We start from the raw sequence: 26,317 nt of genomic DNA, 5'->3' as shown, positions 1-26,317 counted from the left end.
ATAATGAGTTGGGGTGCCAAGGTCTACACGAGTAGTGTATGTATTAAACACGCTTGATTGCTGATCAATAGGTTTTCTAACACTAATGTTTGTCTATTTTGTCTTTCATTACATTTTCAAGGGTGAAGATGAATATTGTTTTGGTCTATGAACCACCTTTACCTTTCTTTTCAGTAAATTAAAGTGAAAAGCTGTTGGATTAAACTGTTGGACTCTGTACCGGAATCACAGTTGTACAGAATTATAATAAGGATTAGCCTTTGTTTCACCTGCTCTTAGTTTATTTCTAGAATCTGTGAATGACTGACCATTTGTTCTGAGACAAAGCTTTAGGAATCTAGCTCCTTAAAGATTTTCCTAACTAACACCCATGTCTGAAAAGGCAAAACAACCAAATTCACATAGAAACTCGATATGTTGCTCCCAAATTTTCTGTTACCCTGACATCGACATTATACTGTTGAGTTGCTGACAATCTTCCATCAATTGAAATGCGTTTACTTTTTACTTTGGCACTCGTATTGATCTGTGAACTGAATATACACTCACTTTATTAGGAACATTATGGTCCTAATAAAGTGCCTGACATGGTCTTCTGTTGTAGCCCATCCACCTCAAGGTTCGATGTGTTGTGCATTCTAAGATGCTATTCTGGTCACTACAATTGTACAGAGCAGTTATCTGAGTTACTGTAGCCTTTTTGTCAGCTCGAACCAGTCTGTCCATTTTCCATTGACCTCCCATCAACAAGGCAAATTTGCATGCAGAACTGCCGCTGACTAGATGTTTTTTTTTGTTTTTGCCACCATTCTGAGTAAACTCTAGAGATTGTTGTGTGTGAAAATCCCAGGAGATCAGCAGTTACAGAAATACTCAAACCAGCCCATCTAACACCAACAATCATTCAATGTAATAACAACAGCTGGTAAAAATAATCTACTCTGGTTTTGTTAAACAAGTACCATTTAAGCACAAGGACATTCTTGATACATACAGTATCACTTACAGTTGAAAAGGGCCATCTGACTGCAGTTCACCACCATTATTTTAAGTATGAATTTTAAAAGGTATTGAATGTGATATCACCTCAGCTCTCTAGGCATTATGGGATATTAAGGTTTCCAGTCAATGTGCACTTCAGAATCTCACCTGAAATAATAGGTCATCCGGGTATTTCTTGCTTACTGTTTTATGAATACTGAGGATCCGAACATACTATGGCATACTGTTTTTGTCATACTGTATACTAGGGAAGTATGGATATTCAGACGCAGCAACGGGTTCTGGTCCCATGGAAACCAGGAAGTAATCACGTTCATGTCATAATCACCGATGAGCTCAATTCAGTTTTTGCATTTTACCTCTAAGATTACATTTTTACTCCACTGATGGTTAGGTTTAGGGCGTGTGGATCATAAAATATGCATTTGCACATTATTGCATCATTTACCCTTAAAAACAAATGCTTTTTTGTGGACATTTCAAACGGAAACTGGAGCTCAAATGTGCCTATATGTTTAAAAGAAAATTGTCTCATCAGAAGTGATACGTGTGGGTAGTGGTCGATTTGTAAAAAAATTTTTAAACTGGGATGGTATAGTCAATTAATTTTTTATTTGTCAAACACCTATGGGTCATTGGAACATATGGTTGAAATGAGGAATCTTTTAAAAACACTTGTGTCATGTTCTCAGAAATGTAATCTTTGTGTCCAATTTGGTTTCATATATATATATATATATATATATATATATATATATATATATATATATATATATATATATATATGAAACCAAATCATATATATATATATATATATATATATATATATGAAACCAAAAAAAAAAATATATATATATATATATATATATATATATATATATATATATATATATATATATATATATATATATATTTTCCTTTATAGCTTTTTCTACAAAAAATTAATAAAAAACAACTTTACAATTGTCATGTGGTGTGACCATCAAGTAAAAAGTATTAGTATACTTTATTTGGACCTTGAATACATGAGATTATAAATAACTTTCCTAAAAAAAAAAATCCAAAAAGTTTTCAAACACAAAAAAATATTATTTTAAATGTTATGAAATATTATGATTAAAAAATATCAAGTTTTCTCAGGGTTCCACCACATGACATGAACAAAATGTGCCTTTTCATAAAAACATCAAAATGAATATCAGATGTTTTAAAAAAATTCACGCTTGAGGGACTAAAAGTGTCTGCTCTGTTTAATGGTTTTTATGGTCAACATAAACAACAAAATAGCTACCATGTTGGTTTCACCCAATGACTTAGATTTGGTGGACAAAAGCATTTTCAAATATGAATTATAATTTAGAACACTGCTTTAAAAAATTATAATAATAATAAAAGATTATTCTGCACTAGACTTGCCAACATTCCTTTTTTCTAAGAAATTCAGCTTTATTGAGACACCAACTTTTGACACCACGTGACATATTTTTTTTAACTTTAAGCCCAGAAAAAATATCAGTAGACTTTAAACTCAGAAAATGAAAATAAGCTCATAATAGAAGAGGTGTATTCAAGTAAATGGTTTGTGTCAGGCCCTCATCAGTCTCTACTCCCTCTCTTCAACGCTCCAATTACTAATTACGCTCACCTGATCTCCATTAGTCACGTCATCAAGAACGCTATAAATACTCACCTCAGGCTTTTATTCATTGTCTAGTCTCAATTGAACTCCTCATGTGTTTGCCATACCTCCTTGTGAAAGTACAAGACATTAATCTCCTATATTTGAGTTACATTTGTAGTTTGTTTGGCTTCGGCTTTGTTTTTGCATTCAGTTCGGTTTTCTGTGTATACCCATGTTTTCTTTGTGTTTGTTAATAAATCAGCATTTGGGTTCACCACTTCTGTCCTTCTCTTTCTCTGAGCATAACAGAAGACTAGACCATCCAAAAATGAACCCAGCAGAAGCTGCATCTCTAATCGAGCAATTATCTGAACTTGAGCATCAGCTCTAGCGACATGAAGGGATGCTTGAAGAAATCTGGATCATCCTGGATAAACTAGTGAATACACAGCCCATCACCTCATCTTCCACCACTCTAGACTCCTTCTCAGATGCCGCAGCACCCGCAATGGCTCTGCCGCTCCATCCTCCTCCTCCTCCAATATTAATCAGTCCAGTGGTATCACCTGCAAATTACTCTGACTCTGCAGAGGAGTGCAGTGGCTTTCTACTCCAGTGTTCCTTGGTTTTGAGACACAACCCCAGAGATTCCCCAATGATCATTCAAAGATTGCTTTTATCATCTCTCACCTCACCAGAAAATATCTTTAATGGGGAGACGTGATGTGGAACTGGGAGGCTCCATCATGCAATCCATTGGGGCTTTCACTGCGCACTTCTGGGAGGTTTCAAACCATCTGCTGGGGATTTCCACGCCGGTGAGCAACTTAGCCATTTTAATCACGGAAATTTGTCGGTCTTGGAATATTCTCTATGCTTCCACATGCTAGCAGCCATTAGAATGAACCGGCACTAATCATCCGCTATCGACAGGGTATGAATAAACCTCTTCAAATACATCTCGCTGGGTTTTATGACACGTGGTTAGGAGGCCCTCATTCAATACTCCATCAGCGTAGAATGATGCCTCAGACAGTGTTCAATTGGGGTCAGCTACACACTTCCACCAATCTTTCTATCTCGACCGGAGGAGGAGGAACCCATGCAAGTGAGTTCTGCTCATCTAACGTTGGTTGAACAAAGGAGGATCACAAACAACCTATGCCTCTATTGTGGGGCTGCTGATCACCATGTCGCCAACTGCCCCATTCATCCTCCCAGGTTGCTGGTAAGTTCCATCTGTTGCGAACCTGTATCCAGTAGACCCTTCTACATTTACGTCTTGATAAAAGCTGCTACTGTTTCCCTAACTATTCATGCTCTTCTTGACTCTGGCTCGGCAGGCAATTTAATTTCGCCTTCACTCATCAACCGGCTCAACCTCTGGATCAAGCCCATCAAGAAACTCCTACCCATCTGCTCAGCAATAGGAAAACCTATCGGCTCGGGTTATATCACCCACCAAACAGAACCCCTCTCCATCCAGATCAGTGCTCTACACCGTCCTTGCCGTTGATCATTCTCCCAGACTCCAAGTCAGACATAATCCTTGGTCTTTCAATGCCTGTCCATCGTTCCCATCCTGAACCTCTCCTGTGTTGCACCACCACCATTGAAAACCCTCATTCCCCATTTGGGACTTCCATCCCTACTGATTTTCTGGACTTCGCTGAGGTGTTCAGCCCACATAAAGCCTCCCAACTCCCTCCACATCGTCCCTGGGATTGCACCTTTGACCTCCTCTTTGGTGCCCCTTTCCCTAGAGGTAAAGTCTACACCCAGTCAATTCCTGAACAACAGGCTATGGAAAATAATGTAGAAGAAGCCCTTGGACAGAATTACATCTGTACATCCACGTCACCAGTCGCATCCAGCTTTTTCGTAGTGAAAAAGGATGAGGTCTCCAACCTTGCATCGACTAACTTGCACTCAATAATATCACTGTGATGTTCCAGTAGGCTACCCATTACCTTTAGTTCATGCGGCCCTGGAACTACTGAGAGGGGCCCACATCTTTAGCAAACTTGATCTTAGCAGTGCATATTACTTGATCTGCATCAGAGAAGGCGATGAGTGGAAGACTGCAGTTGACACTTCCAGCGGCCACTACAAATATCAGGTCATGCCTTATGGACTGGTCAATGCTCCCTCAGACTTCCAGTCCTACATGAAGAAGATCTTCTGATATGATATACTCATCTACTCCTCCTCTCTAGAGGAACATGTCTGTCATGTAAGACTGGTCCTACAATGCCTCCAAGATCATTGTCTAAAAGCTGAGAATTGTCTCTTTCACCAACCTTCCATGCTGAGAATTGTCTCTTTCACCAACCATCCATCCAGTTTTTAGGATACATCATACATCCTCAATGAGTTCACATAGGCCTATCCAAGGTACAGGCTGTACACCTCACCAACAACCTTAAAAGAACTGCAGAGGTTCCACGGACGATTCATCCAGAACTTCAGCACGGTAGTTGCTCCACTCACCAGCCTCCTCAAGGGTAAACCTAAGACACTTGCTTGGTCCTCACAAGCTTCTGAGGCCTTCCAGCAATTGAAAACTTCCTTCACATCAACACTCAGGCATCCAAATCCTGACGTTCCCTTCATAGTGGAAGTTGATGCGTCCACTACTGGAGTGGGGGCCATACTTTCTCAGCATCAGGGCGCCTCCCCAAGTTACATCCCTGTGCTTTCTATTCAAAGAAATTATATTAAGCGGAGAAAAAATATGATGTTGGCAACAGAGAATTGTTAGCCATCAAACTGGCACTTGAAGAGTGGTGCCACTGGCTGGAAGGTGCTTCTCATCCCTTCACCATCATCACAGACTACCGTAATTTGGAATATCTACAATCTGCTAAACGTCTCACTCCCCGAGAGGCAAGATGGACTCTATTCTTCACTCATTTAAATTTTTCTGTTACCTATCGCCCAGGTTAAAAAAATATCAAAGCCGATGCCCTCTCACAACTACACTCACCTGACAAGCTCACTCCCATACTAGAACCTATACTCCCTCCATCTATTATCGTCAGTCGTATCCAGTGGGATCTAGAACAATGTATCGTCCAAGCAGCCTCTTCTGAACCTACTCCAGCAACTTGTCCACCTGACCATATCTATGTCCCATCTCCCCTTCATGCACCTCTCCTACAATGGCTCCATACTTCTCCAGGGTCTGGACATCCAAGAATCACATGAACCCTCGCCCAAAACATGTACTGGTTGCCACAACTCATCCAGGATGTTACCAAATTTGTTCGTTCCTGCAAAGACTGTGCTTTCACCAAGGTGCCTTGTTGTCTCCCAGCTTGTAAACTGCTGCCTCTTCCCATCTCTACCCATCCATTGTCCCACTATGGAGTAGACTTTATTACAGACCTTCCTCCTTCCCAAGGGTATACCTGTGTATTGGTGGCAGTAGTCCAATTTTCAAAGGCTTGCCGACTGTTCCCCCTCAAGGGCCTTCCAACAGCCATGGAAACTGCTGAGACACTCTTCCATCATATCTTCAGGAACTTTGGGATACCTGGAGACATAGTGTCCAACAAATTTTAAATTTTCAACTTAAAATTTGAAATAATAATAACTGGTTGTAATGATTAATGCAGTTTTCACTATTAGTCTATGTTTGAGTGGAGGGGAGAAAAGCAACCAATAATTGAAATGTCAACCGAACACAATAAGAGTTGTGTTGAAGGACAGTTTTTCCTTCATACACATAAAGCATATGCTTTCATTCTGAAACCACTTTGAAGTCTGTTCAGCAGGATACTGATCATAAATTGTATATATGAAAGGTGTTTTTGTTACATTTTACATTGACAAACTATTTTTCTTAGCTGTGAAGTTTAAAACAAGCTTAAAATATTGATGTTGAGTTTACGGTTTCAATTTTAATTCAGATTCATGAACAGATTCATTCTGACTCAACTCGGACTCGGCCTGTTATGGACTCGGTCTGGAGTTCGACTTGGCCCCTTTTGGACTCGGACACAACTCAGACTAGATTGTTTAAAGACTTGGATTTTACTCTGAGTCGACTAAGGTGGACTCGAACCCAACACAAGGAGAAACCCTGTAAATTGTTTGAGTTAAAAACATGTACATGTTGTCAGGGCTGCATTAAGGTGGCCATGGGTCCCAGGGCTTATTGTTTCACTGGGCCCCTGTCAGTTGTCATTGTGGGATGGGGGGTGGGGTTAGAGCAGAATGTTTGGGCCCCTGTCAGTCGTCAGAGCAGAACATTTTCACTCGAAGATCATGTGCTACACGGATGGGTTTAGCCTTGTGCACCCTCTCAGTGTTTACATCAGTGTTTTTTTTACCAACCACCACCCTTGAAATCTGATTATGAATGGCTAATCGCCATTATTTAAAGCCTGATATTTGCTTATGACACAAGTGATCTAAGAGGGGGATGGTGGTTTTACAAGGTGGATGTTTTCTGGCATCCCCTTGCATCCCACCTCAACTCGAACCCTGGGTGTGGGTGAGAAACACATCAATATTTAAGTCCTTTTTTTTTTTAACCAGATATCTAAACTTTCACTTAAAAAATTTGAAAGAATTTGAAAGTGAATGTGGAGATTTATAGTAAAAACAAGTATCTGTTTCTCTCCCACACTTTCTCACTCCACAGTGTTGTTCCCACACTATTGCTTCTGAAGATATGGATTTATCCACTGGAGTTTTATTGATTACATTTATGTGGCCTTTATGTGATTTTCGGAGCTTCAAATGTCTGGTCACCATTCACTTGCTTTGTATGGACCTACAGATTTGAAATATTCTTCTAAAAATGTTCTTTTGTGTTCTGCAAAAGGAAAAAAATTAATACACATCTAGGATAGCATGGGGGTGAGTAAATGATCAGATAATTTTCATTTTTGGGTGAACTATCCCCTTAACACTTTCAAAGAAGCTACTCTGAGAAGCTGAAAAGCTTCCAGCTAATGACCCTGCATCAGTGTGGAGAGACCTGAAAGACATTACTAATTTCAAGACACATCCCCCAAAACTCTAGGAACCAACAACTGGCTGACAACTTGAATATGTTTTACTGTTTTGAAAGATTTGAAAAGCCCAGTCTCACACCCCACACCTGCTCTGACCTTCACTTCACACAAACACCAACACCTCCTGCAACCCCCCTCTCAACCTAGTCAACCTCAAGCTACTCAACCTGCACTTAAGATCTGTGAGAAGGAGGTGTGCTGGGTCTTCCGGAAACAAAAGAAAAGGAAAACACAGGGCCCAGATGGTGTTTCACCCACTTGTCTAACATCCTGTGCTTACCAGCTGCCCCTCACCTTCACACAGATCTTCAACAGATCACTGAAGCAGTGTGAAGTTCCTTGCTGCTTCAAATGCACCACTATCATCCCTGTCCCAAAGAAACCCAAGATCAAAGGACTTAATGACTACAGAACCGTTGCTCTGACATCTGTGGTCATGAAGTAATTTGAGAGATTGGTGTTGGCCCATCTGAAGGACATCACTGGACCCTTCCTGGATTCCCTTCAGTTTGCTTATACAGCAATCAGGTCTGTGGATGATGTAGTCAACATGGGATTGCATCATATCCTGCAATATCTGGACAGACCAGGGACATATGCAAGAATCCTTTTTGTGGACTTCAGTTTGGCTTTCAATGCCATCATCTCCTATGGAATAAATTATCCCAGCTCTCCGGTCCCACATCTATCTGAAAGTGGATCACCAGCTTTCTGACGGACAGCCAGCAGCTAGTGAGACTGGAGAAATTCACTTCTGGCACATGTACAATCAGAACTGTTGCCCCCCAGGGATGTGTGCTCTCCCCACTACTCTTCTCCCTGTATACCAATGACTGCACCGCCAAGGACCTCTCTGTCACGCTCCTAAAGTTTGCAGATGACACATCGGCCTCATCCAAGTTGACGATGAGTCTGCATACAGAAGGGTGGTTGAACAGCTGGCTCACTGGTGCAGTCATAACAACCTGGAGCTCAACAAGCTCAAAACAGTGGAGATGATTGTGGACTTTAGGAGGAACACCCCAACATTGACCTTCCTCACTATTCTAAACAGCACTGTGGAAGCAGTGGAGTCATTCAGGTTCCTCTGCACTACCATCTCACAGGACTTGAAGTGGGAGACCCATACTGACCCAGCAGAGGTTGTACTTACTCCACCAGTTGAGGAAGTTAAACCTGCCACAGGCGCTGCTAATCGAGTTCTACTCAGGAGTCATTGAGTCTGTCCTCTGGACTTCAATAACTGTGTGGTTTGGCTCAGCTACAAAATCTGACATCAGAAGACTACAAATTATTAGTTGTCCCTTCAAGAACTGCACACTTTCAGAGTGAGGAAAATGGCTGGTAAAATCACTCTGGACCCCACTCACCCAGCCCACTACCTTTTTGAACTGTTGCCTTCTGGCCGATGCTACAGAGCACTGAACACCAGAACTGTCAGGCGCAAGAACAGTTATTTCCCTCAGGCTATCCATTTCATGAACAGTTAAAACTATTTTATAATTACGTGCAATACACAGCCTAGTTGATTGTATTATTTAACATATCCTACCTCTTCTGCATTACATTCCCTTGCACTGTATATTACAGATTTGTATTTACACATACTATATGTATATTTTTGTCTTATTGTGTATTTATATATATTTATTACTATTCACTCTTTATTTTTTTCTATATTTTTATTATTATCTCTGTCTTGTTGTTGTATGGTTTTGTGCACTAGAAGCTTCTGTCAACAAGAAAGATTCCTTGTATGTGAAAGCATACTTGGCAATAAAGCCCATTCTAATTCTGATTCTGATTCAACTTCAGCCACTGGGGGCTGTGATTCAAAAATCTGCAAGCATAGATGATTTTTCACTGAAGAACTTTCAACCTACTGTTACCAAATTCACAGGCCAAGGCTGCGTTTGAAATGGAATGAGTTAACTTCTTACTGAATACTGCACAGTATACGCTGTTTACTGCCTACTATTTATTTTTTTAAAATAGAATGTTAAACACTTGGCATTTTGTTCCACAATAAACCTTTCAAAAAGTAGCATGCTGTCTTGTTGTCACATGACCATATCAAATTGTATGTTTAAATCAGTGAGTATGTCCAGTTATAATCTGGGAAATTAAACTTTATTTTGAGTTTTCAATCAAATAATGTATTTTAAAAAATGTCTCAAAATTTTGCAACCCAAACAAATAATGAGTAACAACAGAGATGCCAAAAATTGTGGTGCTCAGCACATAAAGTTTAGTGCTTTTCATACTGCTCATTTTGGCCAATATAGTAGGTAATCAGGGCACAGTATGAATATAGAAAATGTGCATACTGTTCACAATATGCATACTGTATTAAAAGTAGTTTGGTAGTATGCTATTATGAACATATCAAAACACAGGTCTCAGAGAGAGGCTGGACACCATTCACCTCCAGTGAACAAGCTTGATCCCTGGGCACAAACTATTCAGGTGTGGCTGCAGTACTGCAGTTCTTATGATATTAAATGCTTTTAAAAGTCATAGTGGTGTCTAGGGAATTGAGGTTAAGTCTAGCAACCAGCGAAATGATGCTTGAGGTCAAGAACTATAGAACAGAGGTTCCTTTAGTCATCAAATTTTCTTTGGTTACGTTCTGTATTGCTCCACTCTGTCTGTGTGATCAATTTTGGAGACATAAGGTGGACAAAAGGATGTGCTCTTTGGTAGGTTAAGGATGCAGGTTAGATACAAAAGATCCTTTCACTGAGTTGGGAAATGGTGTCTGTCGAACTTGCTCAACCCTCAGAGGTCTCTCAAAAGGTCTCTTTCATTCAAAATACTGGAAGCACACCAGCCCGTCCTGCTCTGCAGAAGATACAACTGTGTTACTGTTCCAACCTCTAGGCTACACTGGGTAATGACATAATTTTGGAAAAGGATGTAATGGATTCAGGAATACATTTTTTGTAACTCATGAATGTTAGTTTAGGAGAAGCACATATGTTTTCATAAGTCTGGCCACTGCCTCAATTCTGTGATCATTTACTCACACACATGTTGTTCCAAAACTGAATGACTGTTTTCTCCTTGGAACGCAAAATACGTTATCCTGCAGAATGTACATTTTACCTCTGAACTGCAGCAATACATGTTAGAAACCAAGTAATATCATTTTACAAAAATGTCACCACAGCCATGTCATTTTCATGAGATCAGGCTGACTTTTCCATATAATGAAAGCACCAATGTGTCAAGGATGTCAAGCACCAACAAGGACATAAAAGCACCATGAAAGTAGCAGAAAAGCTGTCCATGCGAATTGTGAACTACACAATAGCTTTTTAATAACAGACTGAAATTTACATAGTTATTCACTGAAAATCTTTCTCTGCGCTTTAACTCTCAATTATCATTTCTGCTTTAACTTATTCAAATGAAAGAAAGAAAATTATACAAGTTTAGAATGACATGAGGGTGAGTGAATTATATTTTTATTTGGACAATTTGACAATGACGATTTTTATGATTAAGTGAGCTATTCCTTTAACTGTGGAATAATTGCTGCATCTGAATTCAACCCATCTTTTCTTTATAGTATGCCAAAAACAGTATGCTGGAGTAGTATGTCCGAATCCTCAGTATTCATAAAACATTAAGCAAGAAATACCCGGATGACCTACTATTTCCAGAGAGGTTCTGAAATAGGGATCAACTGGACATTTTACAATCCCATAATCCCTCGATAGCTGGGGAGATTTCACGTTCAAAATGCTAGATTTGAAAGAACGGCGGTGAACCACGAGTCGGTCGTCTTTTTTTAACTGTTAATGATTAAAATTTTGTTCCTTTTGCTTAAAGGGATAGTTCACCCCAAAATTTTTATTATTTTATTATTGCTATCCCAGATGTGTATGACTTTTTGTCTTCTATGAAAACAAGAATATTTCATCTATGTAGTTCCATTCAATGCAAGTCCAGTAGTTAAATCCATGTCTTTAGAAGTGATATGATAGGTGTGGGTGAGAAACAGATCAATATTTTACTTATTTTTTCCTATAAATTCTACTTCCTAGTAGGTAGTGATATGCACGAAGAATGCGAATCGCCAAAAACAAAAGAGGAAGAGCGCTTAGGAGAGAAGAATGCTTAGGAGGGCTGCTTGAAAGTGGAGATTTATAGACTTAAAAATTTAATTGTTTCTCAGCAACACTTATCATATCACTTCTGAAGACATGGATTTAATTATTGGAGTCATATGGATAAATTTGATGCTGCCATTAGGTCCTTTTTTTGAGATTCAAAGTTCAATTGTATGTTTTTGATTGTATGGATCTACAGAGCTGAAATATTTTTCTAAAGATCTTTTGTTATGTTCACCATAAAAAATAATGTCATACACATCTGGGATGGAATGAGGGTGAGTAAATGATGATATCATTTTCACTATTCCTTTAAATAGTGCTTGTTTAACAAAGTAGATTATTTTCGCGGTTATTATCATATATTTGGGTCACTGGACAATGTCCACATTTCCAGATGAAGGTAATAAGGTTAAAGCTAATTTATAATTGGTGGGAGAAATTTGTGGCACATCTCTCTGAAGAGGGACAGGATTACAGAATTATGTGACAGCAGTTCTGTCACGTTTGAATCCCGAAAGAAACGGCAAATGTATCTACATAAATGTTTCTTTCGCTAAAAGCAATTATGTGTTGATTTCTGTTGCACATGAGGAAGAAAACTGAGAACCACTTAGTAAAATATATAAAATAGTATTCATTAATTAGTAGGAAAAAATATTTAAAGATATAAATGCCAAGTAATATTTTTGGTGTGGGAAACGCATTGCTGACCAGCCGTGTTCTACCGAGCACAGTGGAAGCGAGGGCCTGTGAGGTCTAACCAGTGCTGCTGATGTGTGTATATTTTTTAATTCCGCTAAAGTCCCACTGTGGCGGTTCAGTCTTGGATAACACAGAGTTTTCTGGGACCTGAGTGAATGTGTCCTGTGTGTGTTTATAAAGAGCTTAAATTTTTCCCACATTGCTTCACAACATTTGTAGACCTGTGTGCACCCATGCAACATAGGAAGACGAGAAGCTGTTTATGTCTTTCAATAGAATTGTGTTAGCAGTGACATTTGGCGCTCAAAGAAATGTGCATGTCTCCGGTGACCTTCCCCAGCTGCTGTGTGTCCTCGGAATATCACGTTGGAGGTTTTGAACTGTTTTGTACCACTTGGTCTTTGAGTTAATTACAGAAGTTTAGAGAAGGGGGCTCTGTTTGTTTGTGGGTGAGTGAACCCCGAATGATTCTCTCTAATGAAACTTCTGAAGTTAATCCTATGGAGATGCTATGGGTGCATAACCTGCAAATAAATACACTCACTGAGCACTTTATTAGGAACACTGTGGTCCTAATAAATTGTTGGACGTGGTCTACTGCTTTGTAGCCCATATGCCTTTAGGTTCGATGTCTTGTGCATTCTGAGATGCTATTCTGATAATTACAATTGTACAGATTGGTTATCTGTGTTAACGTAGCCTTTTCTGTCCAAACAGTCTGGCCATTCTCAATTGACTTTTCTCATCAACAAGGCATTTCCGTCCGCAGAACTGATGCTCACTGGATTTTGTTTGTTTGTTTTTGGCACCATTCTGTGTGAAAATCCCAGGAGATCAGCAGTTACAGAAATACTCAAAGAAGCCCGTCTGACACCAACAATCATGACACTGTCGAAATCCCTGAGATCACATTTTCCCCATTCTCTTGGTTGATGTAAACATGAACTAAAGCTCTGTCTGCTAAGTGAATGAATGTAAATGTTCTGACCATTTCTGCATGATTTTATGCATTGCACTGTTGCCACATATTTAGCTGATTAGATTATCCCATGAATATTTAGTGTACAGGTGTTTAAAATAAAGTGCTCAGTGAGTGTATATGTAGGGCTACACAGATTTGAACTTAAAGGGATAGTTCACCCAAAAATGTTAATTCTCTAATCATTCACTCACCCCAATACCATCCCTTATGTGTATGACTTCGGTTCTTCTTCTGAACACAAACAAAGATTTTTTTTTTTTATATTTCAGTAGGTCCTTTCAATGCAAGTTATACAATTATCCTTACAACTCCATACAACTTTAATATACAGTATGTTGAATATTATCTGAAGCAATGCAATGACTTTGAGTTTGAAATAGATCAATATTTCAGTCAGTTCTTTTTTCACCACATTTTCGAATGATAAGTGTAGACTTATAGTCAACAAGGACTTAAATATTGATCTGTTTCTCACCCACACCTATTATATCACTCTGTTATTTCAATTTAACCATGACATGGAGTCATTTTAAGTACTTTTATGCTGCCTTTATTTGATTTTTGGAGCTTGAAAAGGTCTGATCACCATTCACATGCATTGTTTGGACCTACAGAGCTAGAGATAGTCATACACATGTGGGATGGCATGAGGGTGAGTAAATGTACATTTTTGGGTGAACTCTCCCTTTAAGAAGGGCTGTATTAGTAAAACCAGGCTAATTCTTGTCATGTTTTGTTATTTATCATCATTTTTCGAGAACCTGTCTCAAATGCAAGAAAAACATATGGAAACCCACATTTTAATAGTTAGTTGTTAAACCATGACATGAAAATAATTAACTACGAAGGAGTTTCTGACTTCAAAATTGCCAAGCAAGTCGGTATACTGCTTATCAGGAAAGTTAAGCTTAATCAACAGCAATTGTAGCATAATGTTCATTACCACAAAATAATAATTTTGACTTTCCCCTACATTTATTAAAAAAAGCAGAAATCTGGGTTACAGTGAGACACTTATGGAAGTGAAAGTGGCCAATCCGTAAACTTTAAAATACTCACTGTTTTAAAAGTTTACTCACAAGACATAAACAATATGCGTGTTAACCTGATTTTAGTGTGACGCTTACTAACCTTTTCTTTGTAAAGTTATATCCAATTTTACAACTTCGTTGCCATGATGATGTAATGCTGTAAATGCTAAAACCCTTAAAATGTCCATAAAAACTATGATTTAAACAACTTTACAGTTCAAATTATTATCGACAGAAAAATTCATGTTAGTGCGTCTATAACATTATAAGCTTCAGATTTCTACCTTTTAACCCTCCAAAAATAGTCCCATTCACTTCCATTGTAAGTGCCTCCTGTAACCTCAATGCTTTTGCTTTTTTAAAGAAAAGGTGGGACAAGTCAAAATAATTTTTTGTGGAAATCAACATTATGCCACAGATGTTACCAACTGAGCTTAACTTGTATTGAACCCAGAATATTCCTTTAACTATTTGCATTATATCATTATTAACAAGGATTCCATGTTTGCTGATTTAAAATGCCCAGAATATAATGGATAGGTGTGCCCGAACTACCTTGTTGCCTGGTGAAATGTATATCTGATATGGACAGCCATTAAAATATTCTCTGAGATTCTGAAAAAGAGTTTCCAAGTAAAGGCTCAGTAAACTTTCACTTAACTTCTTCCGAGTAAATGGTAAGTAAATCTAAAAAGTTAATCAAATGAATTGAATTCATGGAAATATCTTAATGTTTAATTTTATTATTCTTTCTAAATCATAAAAATGTCTCTATTCATTTGAAAGTGTAAAAAATGAGTGGTTGATAAGTGTGCATTGAAAAGCCATTGATTTTCTAAGAAAAACAAAGAGTTCACCACCAAAATAATGTTGTAATGTTGCACAGGGAGAGGGCCTTAGAGGCAGCAGCACAGGACTGATGCATTCCATAGTTGCTTTAAAGCATTGCATATAACACCATCAGCAGGAGCCATTAGGATGGCTTGCTTAATATCACATAATCTAAATGCAAGGTATTGATTGTTGACATCCTTCTTCTCTGCTTTAACTTTAAAATTGCCACAATCTGCTCCATCATCCAAAGGGTGGGGTGGGGGGATTGAGTTGTATTTGCTTGTTTTGATTACCCCCCTTGTAATCTATGCCACTGCCTTCATCAACCATCAACACCATATCTTAGGCATCAAACTTTTGTAGGCATAATTTAGTCATTGCAATGTATTCTAATGTTACTATTAGTTGACACGTGCAAACAATATCTGTATTTGCTGACACATGCCTTGTTTGGTCTAGAGCTTAGTACATTGCACCACACATCCCCAGCACCTGTTCAAGAGGGTTAAACTTGGCCCTGACATCAACAAGATGGCCTTTTCATTGATTCTCTGAACATGACTGGCTACATGTTTTCACAGCGTTACGTTGATCCAATATTAGCATTGATCCAAGCAGTTGGCTTAAACTTTGATATGTTTCCATGAGAATGCAACTCGGTTTTGAAAATGATTAATTGAGGAAACGTTTGCACTTTCTGATGGATAAGGAAAATTTAGCCTATAAGCAAACCGAGTGTAGAGCCTATGTTCATCACTTTTTGCTGTAAATCTTAAAAAGAAAGAAAAGATGTGACTTGCCCCTTAGGAAAACATCAAATATAATCCGTTCAGCTAAATTTGGTGGCGGTGCCAGCCATCCCTCCCTCTCCTCCTGTCTCTCGCGCTCACTTTGATCAACATAGCGCTCCGTACATCACGCGCCCGATACGCATTCGCTCTGTCCACACCATTGCGCATCTTAAAAGCGGGACACTATACCATGTCACGGACTTTTAGGACAGTCTTGAAATGACCGAACTACAGTCACTACTTTGAATTAATCTCTCACGGACCCGCTCCGCTCCTCCCCAAAGAACCGGAATCAGCGCCGCGCTCTGGAGGGGTCACGAGACGAGAACCGACGGGCATGTCGCTTACTTTTGAACATTTCTGTCGTGTGCATAGATAGTATTTGCGAGGAAAAGCGTGAGTTAGGGAATGTTTTGTGCCGCTGGGTGTGTTCCAAAACTTTTGAGTAATTTTTAAGTGTCTCGCCATGAAGTGCTCATTGTCCAGCAACGATTTACGATGTCAAAGAAAATCGACATGAAATAGCCTATTCATAACACTGTGCAGTCTAGGCTGTAATGGGTTCGTCTTTGTGATTAGTGCTGCTGATATTAAATTATAAACATTAATAGCATGCAGTCGCACCTTTATGATCAACAATCTGAGGCGTTTCAAGAGATTAGTAAGCGACTGTACGGCACTTTTGTTCACTTGTTTTGCAGGTTGTTAGAATGAGCTTGTTATAGTGATTAAATTGCTGTTATCATCACCAGTATTTGAGTTTAAAGTTGGCTATTTGTAATTAAAATAGGCTATTGTTTTCATCTTTCTAATGATTACTACAATAATGTTTTTTTATTGTTTGGACATTTGTGGTGTGATAGAGTGCGTTTTGCTGTAGGCTGTACGGTGCATCAATTTATAATGTTGGGTAGTCCGTCAAATAACGGAGGCATTAGAATGCTGGTTCCCCCAGCATCCAATGACGACCGGCGGGTTGAGTTCGTGGCCCTCACCGCTGTTCACACTGAAAGAAGCGAACCTTCAAGTCCAGAACGCGGACACCCTTCTCACCGCACCGGCTTACTGGGCACACCTCTGCCGGTGCCACCGGGACCAAGGGCGATCCCTTCTGCCTCCAGCAAGCGCTACAGAAAGTTACAAAACTGCCTGTACAACGTGCTCGAGAGACCCAGAGGATGGGCATTTATCTATCACGCCTTCATGTAAGTCACCCGCATAGAAACTGCATGTGAACTGTTGCTTGGACGTTATTGAATACGTTTTGCATTTAGTCGAGCATTGAGAAAGTCTAAATCTAAGCAGGAGGCATGTTGATAAATTACCTCAGAGAAACATCTATTGACTACAATGTAATTTGCTCGCCCAAATGGCCAGTTACTGAACGGCGCACCTGCCGCGCGCTCACCTAGAGTCAGTGACAATCTTTAAATTCTGAACAAGCTGAGTCGAGATATTTACCTATTATCTGACCCTTCCAATAGACAACATCATTACAACATGAGCCAAGATAGATTTTCATCTCTCACAATTGGATTACATTCCCATGCTATATTATTTTAACAAATCAGATTTGCTTCTCATTGTTGGAGCACCATGTGGCACTTACAGATTCAGAGCAGTCATCCCTCTTACAAATCTTGCAAAAATATCGAAGCATATCATAGTGATAAGTTAGTCTAGTAAAAGATCAAAAACCATTTCTGATGTTTTTGTGAGATTTTACTGCTTCATATTACAGGAATAGTTCACCCCAAAATTTAAATTCTCTCATCATGTGCTCACCCTCATACCATCCCATATGTTTATGACTGTTTTCTTCTGCAGAACAAAAAGAAGATTTTTTTAGAAGAATATCTCAGATCTCTTTGTCTTTACAATGCAAGTGAATGGTGACCAGACATTTGAAGCTCCAAAAATCACATAAAGGCAGCATAAACGTAATCCATACAACTCCTGTGGTGAAAATGTTGTCTTCTGAAGCGATATGATAGTTGTGGGGATAAATAGATCGATATTGAGTCCTTTTTTTACTATAAATCTCCAATTTCACTTTCACATTTTTTCCACAGTTGGAAAGTGAAAGTGGAGATTTATAGTAAAAAGGACTTAAATGTTGATCAACTAGCAAGTAACTATATATGAAATAAATATATATGAAATACACACACACACACACACACACACACACACACACACACACATATATATATATATATATATACATATACATATATATATATATATATATATATATATATATATATATATATATATATATATATATATATATATATTTCATATATATTATATATTGGTGTATGAATGCGTGTGTGAAGGGGTGAATGAGTCACTGTGTAAAGCGCTTTGAATACCGTTAAGGTTAAAAATGCGCTATATAAGTGCAGACCATTTATATAAGTGCAGACCATTTAGTTTACTGAAAACAGGCCAATGGCTTTAGACCATGGCTAACATGGCTGATGACTGGGGGTGACCAAAGGGACTCCACTGATCAGACAAAAAAAGAACCCCCAAAAATCGCATTCTAATACCTGCCCTGCTTGAGACGTTCTACTACATATTATTAAATGTTTTATTCACTGGCACAAATGATGTTGCCAACTGAAAAGGCCAAGTATGTGCTTGAAGTCAAAGGGGTTTTTCCTCTACCATGCTAACTTTGACATTTGTTTATTCAAAGTTAGTTATTAGCCTACTTCTCTTTGGTTGAGGGTCTCAACTGTTTCTATTCTGAAATAATCCACCCCCAGCAATGAGCCGTATGAAGTGGTTTATATATCATTGTACTTGACTAGTCAGAAGTTGTCCCCTGCAGTTAAATATTCATCAGTTTTAAACTGCATGGCAAGTCAAACAGGTCCTTTATAGATGTCTGTGAGTATGAGTGTAAATCCAGCCCTGTGTAAAGTAGGCAGGTGAATCATGGCGACACTTCATAGGCTTTTAAATCAGTACAAAACTGCGTGTGCATTACTTATTTTTGATTATACTGACATTTCAACAAATCACCATTTCTATTGTAATTTGATTTATTTTTCTGAATAAAGAGACATTTTAGACCACAGAGTTTTTATGTTCTCAGCAACTGTTAAACTCATAGTAAGCTATTAAAAAAGAGTGATTTCATTACCTTTTTACAGTTCTTTCCCCATCCAGAGCAGAAGGGAGCTTATCAGAGTCTCTCATACCTCCTCTTGTCATTCATCATCATCTCCCTCACTCAAAAACACAGTGAGTGCTAATGAGTGCTTTTAGTTTTCACAGCCAATCTAATTGCAGTTTCCAAAATAACTCGTAATCGTGCTACTTCAGTGTAAACAATTTAAAGTCTGATTTCAAAAGGATATTTTGACTGGGCAGACACAAATGACGTTATGTGGCACAAATCACATTAACCATCTTTATAACGTACTTTAACTTTAATTGACACAAATGTTAGAAATATTCAGTAATTAAAATGAAAATCAAAATTAAAATATCACCCAAAAATGAAAATGCTGTCATCCCCAGTGTCTTCTTTAGAACATAAAAAGAGATGTTAGGCAGAATGTTAGGGACATGCAACCTTAGTCACCATTCACTTTCATTGAATGAAAAAATAAACAAACAATAAAAGTGAATGGTGATAAGCTAACATTTTGCCTAACAACTCCTTTTGCGTTCCACGGAAGAAAGACATATTTTTTTGAAACAACATGAGGTTTAGAAAAATTTCATTTTGGGGTGAACTGTTCCTTTAAGTTGTGTTTTAAAGCAATAGGAATGGTTGTGCTTTGGTCAGCCGAGTAAAAATACTATTTGTCCATGGACAGAAAGTGTTTGGTCTGGCGTGCTTCACCCCAGTGTAGTTTAGACAAGTATTACCATCTCTAAGCCACTGCCACCATTTGTTTACATGTATGCAGAGCACCCTCTTCTTCTTCCCCTCTCTCTCTCTCTCTCTCTCTCTCTCTCTCTCTCTCTCTCTCTCTCTTTCTTTGTCTCTCACTCAGACATTAACATGCACACGTGTACACACACTCACACCAAATAATGTATATAGAATCCAACTGTATATTCAAAACTGCATTTATGTTATGTTTAAACAAATTATAGGTAACAAACAACTTGTTATTTGTTTGGGAAAAATAAACTTAGAGGTTTAGGATACTATTACAGTGCTCAGAAATCTTCTGCATATAAGAGCTTTTGAAAGTGAACACTTTGGAGAAGCAAGGTAAAAATTTAGATGAGCAACATCCTTGTCCCCATGCATGGAATACAATGAGGATTTATTTACAGTACCTAAAGTGTCAAGGTTATGTCTCATTTAAGGCTCAAGTTTCAGACACGCAGTGTCTAATTCTCTGAATTGTTTCTTGTCAGGGCAAGTGGGATAGAGATGATGTTCTGCATTTAATGCAATGGTCTGTGCGGTTCATGAGCATATTAGGAAGAAACTGAAAAGTGGAAAAACACAATATAAAACTTTTTGAATTATGCTAATTTAAGAATTATATTATTTTATATTAAATAATAATAATAATTTAAGAATGTTAATTTTGTGACTTGATATTGCTTAGTAGTTTTAACTGAAGACATTGGTAAGTGGACGCTAGCCATAGAAGGATTCTGGAAACATGAGTCTGAATACCAAAAATCGATCTAAATTATTCTATTTAAATTAGACTTTGTTTGGAATATTTAAACAACAAATATCAGTTTGTGTGTTCCCTGGGAATCAAACCCATGATCTTGAGCTTCAGGAACTGAGATGATAATAAGAATAACGTTATATTATACAATAATACAATTTCAATCATAATTTCTCAACGTTAAAACCCTCTGGCTTTAGTTTTAGCGAAACTTTCCAGGAAGAACTTTGAGCTGCATTAACAGCATTCACTAGTCATGCTTTTGCGTGCAGCTATGAGTGTGTGTCAACAACAGAGTAGCGTACATTAATTGAAGCACGCTGCGTATGCAGACTGTATATTTTCTTATTAAATTAATCCTGTGCGATTCACAAAAGTATTGAATGGCTTCAAGAGACTTTGAATATACAGTAATGCATGAGTCATATGGACTACTTCAATGGTGCTTTTCCCTTACAACAATTGAGTGTTAATGGAAAATTTGCCACAAACTTGCCACAAATTAAGCACTGAAAATGCAAATGAGCTTTTTGGCAAACATGCAGCAAATTGTCCATTGTTTTCAAAGGGTTTGCTGTAAGTTGACCACTACCGGTGAAGAACTGCAAACTTCTGGCAATCATTTGCAGCAGATCACAAGCTAATTTGCATATGAAAATAATGAGTGGCAGTTTACAGCTAGTTTGCCAGAACTCTAGATTTTTTGTAAGGGTTATGGTTCTCTAATGCCATATTGGAGCTTGACCATAACAGCTTTGACACACAATAACACACATTATCTGAGCACTGGACTTTAATGTGCAACATAAGCAATGATTTTCCTCCATGTGAGTGTTTCTGTTACCGGATTTTAAAGAAACGTTCTTTGTTCAAATTTTTGGCCAAGATTTTCTGCCTTTTTTCTCTTTTGTCCGAAAACCGGAAATAGCATTTTTCTTTGCCATTTGATGCCAAAAATGTTCCTACTCCATAAATGTTTTTCATCCACTGCCAATACAATACTGTTCTGTAAATTTGGCGACAGTACAATCTGTGGTGTTTACTGGTCTGTGTTTACTGAAATTCAAATCACTGCCCTCCAGTGGCCGAAAGTGGAAGTGTTGTTCATTGTATGGGCACGTGTGAGGTTGAGTTTCCTGGTGAAATGTCCACAGAGTGGTGCCAAAAGCAAGTTGTATTTTTATTAGTAAATTATGTCATACAATCAACAGGAATGCATAATTATTAACTTTACCCCCTAAGCCAAACCCTAATCCTAAGTCTAACTATCAGTGGAGTACAAATATAATTTTAAAGCAAAACACAACAACCTCTGAATCACATAAACCATTGTTTATGAGAATGCAATTACTTTCTGGTTCTCATTGGACCAAACCCCATGTCTCAGAGGTAGCCCGTACGACATGCAAACAGTAGTACTAGAAGGCTAGGTGATCATGGTTGAAAATGTCTGATGGGGGATGACTCTTGTCAGTATGGGGTTGGTTTCAGGGTATGTAGATTTCCCGTGTGATCAAAGTTGATGTTTTATGCGGTCGGCTAAAACATTTTTTATTTGCAATGCAGCCAAGCACTTATAAATTTTTTAAAGTTGGGGGAACAACATGCCCCCAGTTATAATGGTTGTTATATCCCTGGTAAAGTGAATGTATTGAATGAGTCTTCTTAATTTGCCCCATACTGTAAATAATCTCATTGTACAAGGACAGTCAAAATAAAAAGCTTGACTTGATATGTAAGCCCAGAACTGCAGTCTAACTGGATGAATTGTTGTCCCATATATGTGATAAACTCAATTGTAAATGTCTTTGGGTGCCTTTATATTAATCGTTCAATTGTACTTCAGTGATTGTTTGGTATCTGTACGTTCCTTATGACAAATTCAAGTTAACAGTTGATAATAAGACACTTCATTTTGATTCTTTTACATGTCTGAATTAGCCATGGTATAGTCTCTGTGTTAATATGAAACTTTAACTGTAGATTAGAACATTCTGCATGGCTCAGGGAAATAAAATATCCCATTGAACATTAAATTGAGATTGCAATGAAGCAAGGGGTGTAATGTCTTGATCGCTTAATTAGCTTTGCCCTGCGAGGCAGCTCAAGACAATGTGTTTCTCTCGGAGTGCCTCGTTTTGGGTAAGGTTGTTGTAAAGAGTGGTAAAATACAGCACAGAAAAGCTTTTTCATTCTGATTTCCTACCCGACCCACTCCCTCTTAGCTTTTCTCCTTCTAAAATCCAGTAGTTAGACACGAAGGCTACATTCACAGAGCAGTCGTCTGCTAAATACGGCTATGTTCACACACAGTTCAGGTATGAATGAGAGTGACAGCCGCATCCTATTTTCAGGACTGTGTGAACACATCCACACTTACTGGACAACTATTTGTATGCACGTCATACAGTAGTGATAGCCACACTGCACCACATACACGCTTGTCTCATGTTGTGTGTGTTGTGTTTGTTGATGTTGGGATCTGGTAACTCAGAGACGGAGATATGAGCTGAGTGTAAACCAAAGGTTTTATATAGGGATGCACCAATACCAATTTTTGAAGACTGATACAAGTACCAAGTACTTAGTTTTAGGAAGGTACAGCATTCTATTTGTGTATGTACATTTGATATCTTATTTGTTTTCAGTCATTAAAAATGACAATGCAGGACCATTTTAGCAGGATGTAGCTTACCTTTAAAAGTAACACAGCTAACATGTATGATACATTATTCTTTATTGGTGTTATCACGGGATGAGCAATGCGGGCTTAGACTTGATAGATTGTTCTGGGTTTGCTGTTGTGCCTGAGAGAGTTCGATGTTTGTTCGATTGCTTTGTCCTGTGTTATTGTTGGGCTAAATAAAAGTGACTGACAGTAACTCCTATCACTTTTTCCTGCATCTTTTTAATACATAACACATATATGAATATTGGAGTCGGTGTTATGAATAATATCGACTGTCCGGCACGTGTCTGATAAAAGTGTTCTTTTGCTCTCCCGCCAACACAAGCGTGCAGAGACAGAGAGAAGCCGCATATACAGTATCACGAGAAGATAGATAAAATGAAAACTTGTGCGTTAGTTTTAAATGGGGTTCTTTCTCTTTTTCTTGCTTTTTTGTCTGTCAGAATGACAGAAAACATTTGGAATTATCTGTTAAAAAAATCATGGATACCGACTAATGCTTGTAAAAGGCATGCATGAATAGAGAGAAAGAGAGAGTGTGCGCACCCATATATATATGGCAAAGATGAATAAAATGAAAAATGATATTCTAGATTTAAATGGTTTAAACTACAAAAAGTTTCCTATGTTTATATCTAGTCTTAGAAGCACCATGCACAGCATGTGCAACCATGTCATTTTGTTGATGTACTAGAACTCTGAAATATTATATCATGATATGAGTATTTACCCCCCAGTATTGGCCCCGATACAAGTACAACCAAGTAGTATCGCTGCATCTCTAGATCTAGTTTTTGATCTAGTTGCTGTCTTCCACCAGAGCTGCTCAATCAGTTTTGTGGTATGGGTGTGACCCAAATGCTCTACTCTAAAAATGTAAAAGTTAGTTTTATATAGATTTCACAGATGAGCTGGTGCCTCGGTTGGATTTATTAAATAATGTCATGTCAATTGTGTTAAGAGTTTCTGATGTTATGGACAAACTGGCCTCATAGAATCATGTAACTATACCTACATTTTGGCAAAATTATTTTACGTGGCTTGTTATGCATACTGTGTCGTTTTCTTGGTGAAATAACTAGAGGCGCTTTTGACTCATTGACTTTTATTCACTTTCACACAAATCACAAGTTTAAAAACATGTACTTTTTAACCATTCCTAACACAATGCTTGCTATCTTATGATATCTAATAAAACGTTTACTATAGTAACTTGTAAGGCGATACATATTAGTGTTTGAATTATATAACCAACTACTTGATCGTGCGTGAAATCAAATTGTGCTATAGCTCAACTGAAGTGGTGCTCGACACGCAGTGGAGGAAAGAGTACTGATATTCTTTTACTAAGTAAAAGTACTGCTACTGAAGAAATAATTCACTTGAGTACAAGTAGATGTACTGAGAAATATTATGACTCAAGTAAGAGTAAATAAGTAATTACATTACAAGTTACTTTATGAAATAACTATATTATATATAGTATATACGCTTCCATTTTTAGAACACAAAGACATTTTTGTTCTTGAAAGAAATTGATGCTTCCTTTCACCAAGGATGCATTAAATTGATCAAACATACTGCCAAAATCATTAATTGTTAATAATTATTATGGTTTGAAATAATTTTTTTAATGGAATAAAATATTTTTCTTTACTTGTGATGGCAAACATATACTGTGTCACCTATGCCTTACAAAAGCATTCTAAAGTGCCAATTCCCTGTTAATATCAGACACTATTGCCATTGTATCTTTGCCATATCTTACTGCATTTTAGAATATAGTATAGTTATTTTTGGGTACAGTATTCCACACAGTAACCTCTGTTGTATATCGCACATTGGGGGTATCTGTGTAGTTGTAACGATTGCAGGAAGAGTCAAGAGAGCAGGATCTAAATGCAGCTTAATTTAATAACAAAACTAGTCCAGATTCAAAATTTGGAAGACACAGGAACAAAACAAAACCAACATTTGGGAACAGAACAAATGTTACATCTTTCTAGGGTATATAAAAAGTTTTTTTTAGACATATAGTAAACAAGATATCCCCACATATATGTCAAAATACATTGTGTTAATTTTTGACACAGTTAAAACATTGCCTACCTTAAAAACAAGTGAAGTTCAGTGGTTAAATGTGTTCCCTCATACCTGAAAGAATGAATGACTCTTTTCCAGAATAAAATGAAATTTGCAGGAAATCAAAGTATTACAGTTCTATCGGGAAGACACGCAGGCTTGCGTGAAGTTTAAGATGCCATTTATTTGATAAATGTAAAACAGAAAGTAATGTCTCTCTCTTTGGCGTAGGCCCTGTCCGGCGGTCCGAGGGAGTTGTACCCGGAACCGTCATGTCCTGCCGGAGATAGGAGGCAGGGGCGAGGAGCCTACCCCCGTGTGGGACAGGGCTCAACTGGTGGTGGTGGGGTGGTGGAGGTTGCCGTGTTAGCACACTGAAACAGCAATGTGATAGATTGTGAGCAGACTTATAAAGCAATGCTTACATGCGATTGGCTAGGAATTACCCAGCTAATGATGTGATGATGTACAGCTGCTAGTCTTCCCACTAGAACTACGCTGCGCTTCCATTTCATGTATAGTGAGGGCAGAAAGTCTTGAAGAAGCTAGAGAAGTGAGGACACTGGCGACTGTTTATGAGAGGTGCTGTGCTCATGATGCTGTGCCCTGCGGGCTTCTGTCGTGCCACACACAGCGAGTTTTAGTTTATATACAGATTCAGTGCTTATAACTTTCTTCTTCCCAAACATTCTGAAATATTATGTTGTGGTTTTTTACTTTGTAATTGTGGTGAATAATATTTGTTGCAAAGTTGAATAGTTAATTTTTACTAAACTCCCTCTT

At 38.1% G+C, this 26,317-nt stretch overlaps 1 protein-coding gene across 1 annotated transcript in view; it reads left to right on the top strand.

Moving 5' to 3' along the window:
• Positions 1-16,272: 16,272 nt before the first annotated feature.
• Positions 16,273-26,317, top strand: part of LOC127619834 (potassium voltage-gated channel subfamily KQT member 4-like) — a 90,658-nt gene continuing 80,613 nt past the window's right edge. The window contains exon 1 of the mRNA XM_052092849.1: positions 16,273-17,310. Within this exon, the coding sequence (XP_051948809.1) occupies positions 17,009-17,310 (302 nt within the window). The 5' untranslated portion in view covers positions 16,273-17,008. The remainder of the gene's footprint in view (positions 17,311-26,317) is intronic.

Source organism: Xyrauchen texanus, chromosome 26 (assembly GCF_025860055.1).
Source record: "Xyrauchen texanus isolate HMW12.3.18 chromosome 26, RBS_HiC_50CHRs, whole genome shotgun sequence".
NCBI classification, from domain to species: Eukaryota; Metazoa; Chordata; class Actinopteri; order Cypriniformes; family Catostomidae; genus Xyrauchen; species Xyrauchen texanus.
This window is presented reverse-complemented; position numbering and strand designations above follow the sequence as displayed.